At 41.8% G+C, this 3,355-nt stretch overlaps 1 protein-coding gene across 1 annotated transcript; it reads left to right on the top strand.

The window, feature by feature from the left end:
- Nucleotides 1–1,061: 1,061 nt before the first annotated feature.
- Nucleotides 1,062–1,474, top strand: SARC_12818 (hypothetical protein; the record flags this gene model as incomplete). Its single annotated transcript, XM_014293068.1, has 1 exon — nt 1,062–1,474. A coding segment is annotated over one exon (413 nt), but the record flags the coding sequence as incomplete, so codon positions are not given.
- Nucleotides 1,475–3,355: the final 1,881 nt, after the last annotated feature.

The following is a 3,355-nucleotide window of genomic DNA, read 5'->3' as shown; positions in this document are numbered from 1 at the left end:
GTATATATGTAAGTATGTATGTATGTATGTATGCATGTATGTATGTAAGTATGTATGTATGTATGTATGTATGTATGTATGTATGTATTTATGTATGTTTGTATGTATGTATATATTTATATATATATATATATATAAATATACTCCCCGCCCGCTGGAGGAATCCATCAACACACAGAGTTAGATGAGAAACTGAAGGCGATTGTACTACCCCTGATAGAGAAGATGACCTACTTCGAGGATTGCATCAAAAAGGTATGTTCATCTACAGAAGGGATTCACAAGGTAAGTAGTGTGGAGGAGATCCTCACACGTTTAGTGAAATTAGAACACACAAACAAAACTCTACTAGAGCAGAATCACGCCCTAAAATGTGAAAATGCGAAACTCCAACAGCAACATGCATTAAAAAAATAGCCCACAGAGTTCTGCCACAAACCCACATCCTATACATGTCCCAGATACCACAATAACGCACACACCAGGACAACTAAAAACCCCTACAAACAAGGACAAGCCTCCAACATACAAATCAATGCTCAACCAAACACGAAGCACTTCCTCGCGTGAGGCACAAACAAACCTGTTCCAACCAAGCAACCCCCCTTCTATTTGGGATTGCCAAGAGAACTGGGATCTCCCAGCTCTCTATTTTAGTTGCAACACACATGCACTAGATAACGGTACGCTCCCGACGAACAAGCATCTGTCCAAATGGCTTTGGAACTTTCATTTGCTGGAATACATTCCCATATTGCACGCGTCATATCTCTACAAAGATCGTAGCGCAGTAGAACTTGTAGTCCCTACACGTTTTGCAAGCAAAACCAAACAAATCCTACTTGCTCGTGGTTGGCGCATTAACAAGGGCGCAGACCCCGCTAACGTAACTAACCCAATCGCAATAGAAGGCGCTCGCAAACGTCTAGAAAATGCTCATATCAGCGCACTAGCTCGCGATAAATGTACACCCTAATACCCTAGAGTCCTAACCCACCTACTCAATAGTGTACCAATAGCCACCACCAAACCCCAAACTCAATCCGGCCCAAACCCAACAGATACCACAACCACCAACACTACTCATAATTATACAACCACGAAAACCACTGACATACGAAACAGCACACACCCACCCACTGCAAAATCTAAACCTACAAAACCCGCAACACCACCACCAATCGTGGACCCAAACAACATCACAGGCAAAACTAATTCGTCCTCAAGAAACCCCAAACGAATTATAATTAGTGGAGACGAAGCAAATAGAAACACAATTAAAGCTAGAATCGAAGATTCAAGCGATGATGAACAAACCGGTGAAGCCTCAGAGAAATATATGTCAGATGACGAAATAGCATCAGTCTTAGGCGATAGTTCGAGATCCCCACAAGATCGGATGCAGAAACAGAAAAAGAGCTTGCTGCATTCGAACAAAACCGAACCAATAGTGAGACGAAATCGCAATGAGTGACATTCTCGTGTATTATGTCAACTTAAACTCACTGAAAAACAAACAAGCACAATACAGAGCAATACGTAAACTATGCAGTCAATATGACGCCCTCTGTTTAGTAGAGACGTGGGGCTATACAGACCGCCTCAATGAAGTTTGCAATGAAAGTAATACCAACCTTATCTATGCTTCACCCCCGTCTAGTAGTATACACCGTGGTGGTAGAAACAACGGTGTAGCCTTAATGAGTAGACATAGTTCCAATGATTTCAAACTACATGCACAAAGCCAATGCTTTGTAGCATTCACTTTTCGCATGGTCACCATAGCATGTGTCTATTTAGCACCACATCTAGGAGATGATGTATACAAAACCTTAATGGCACTCAACTGCAAACCTCATGTACTAGTTGGAGACATGAACTTCCGCGATACAGAATATAATGACTTCCTCATTAAATATCCCGACCGTAGAAAATCTATCAAATACTATACTCAGCTACACCAAATGGATCATATAACACCAAACCAATCAACGAACATACGAGTCGATCACGTCTACGCTCAATCACGTACGAGAACACTGCTCACACTCATCAAAGCCGCAGACATTTCACTCAAAACAGATCACGAATGGGTGTTTTCACTCAATATTAAACCACCAGACATACAACACCCCAGTACAATGCCCACATCTATGGAATGTATGTCAGCACACGGGTACAATAGATACCGAATTCGAACTTATAATTGCAATAACCCGCGCTATGCAAATACCTTTCGAGCAAGAATACGGGCTAACTGTAGTTTATGGCTACGGCTCATTCAAAACGCAGACCAAGACAACATCAAATCAGTATATGATACAATAATCAACAAACTATGGAAAGTTGCGCAAGGAACATTTTATGGTTACTACCTCGAACCAAACCCCCACAGATCACACACACCATTACGTGCTACCGAGCGCATCCACAACACCGCAATTGTCAAACTATATACCAAACAAAAGAAATCACAATCCAAGCAACCCTCTATACCAAACACAACAGAACCAACTGCACATATCATCAGCTCGTTTCTGGAAAAACTATTCAATCAGAAAACACCTTACAAAATACCGAAAGAAAACCACACAGAATTCATACCTCTAGGTCATGATATCTTTACTACCCCACACATCATGCAAGTTATATTAGCATATGATAGCCGAAAGGGTTCCGGCCCCGACGGAATACATATCGATATTCTAAAAGCAGCTATCAAAACATACCCAATAGGACACGATCAGGAGGGTAAACCAAACCCCAAGTCACCAATCCTCAAAGTATTCGACTATCTGTTCAATAAGATACTACAGACGGGTAACATTCCGTCGGCCTGGCTTTGTACACTCATTGTACCTATACCCAAAACAGAGGTACCGTTAGGTCCGGAATTCTTCCGTCCTATAACACTTACACAGATACTACGACGTATCTTCCAAATAGTACTACTGAGTTACATGAATCAACTTTCTGCGTTCAAAACACATAGCAGGTAAGGTGGCTTTAAATCAGGCTACTCATGTTTTACGCACGCCCTCACTCTACACGAATACATCAATCAATCAAGTCCCACAGCCAAACACGCACACCGGGTATTTCTTGACATTAAGAAAGCATATGACTCAGTTAAACTTGATCGTCTGTGGCGTCTTCTGCATAATAAACGGGTACCCACTCCATTAATCACCTTATTCCAAAACATGTACCACAATGTAGCTTCCCGTATTACATATCAACAAGTCCTTGGGCCTACGTTCACACGTGCCCACGGTCTAACACAGGGCGACCCAATAACTCCAACACTCTTCAACATATACATTGACCCTCTATTCGATAGTCTTGCTAAAGTTGA

Source organism: Sphaeroforma arctica, assembly GCF_001186125.1.
Source record: "Sphaeroforma arctica JP610 unplaced genomic scaffold supercont1.2617, whole genome shotgun sequence".
Lineage (NCBI taxonomy): Eukaryota > Ichthyosporea > Ichthyophonida > Sphaeroforma > Sphaeroforma arctica.
The sequence above is the reverse complement of the archived record's forward strand: the minus strand, read 5'-3'. Positions and strand labels throughout refer to the sequence as shown.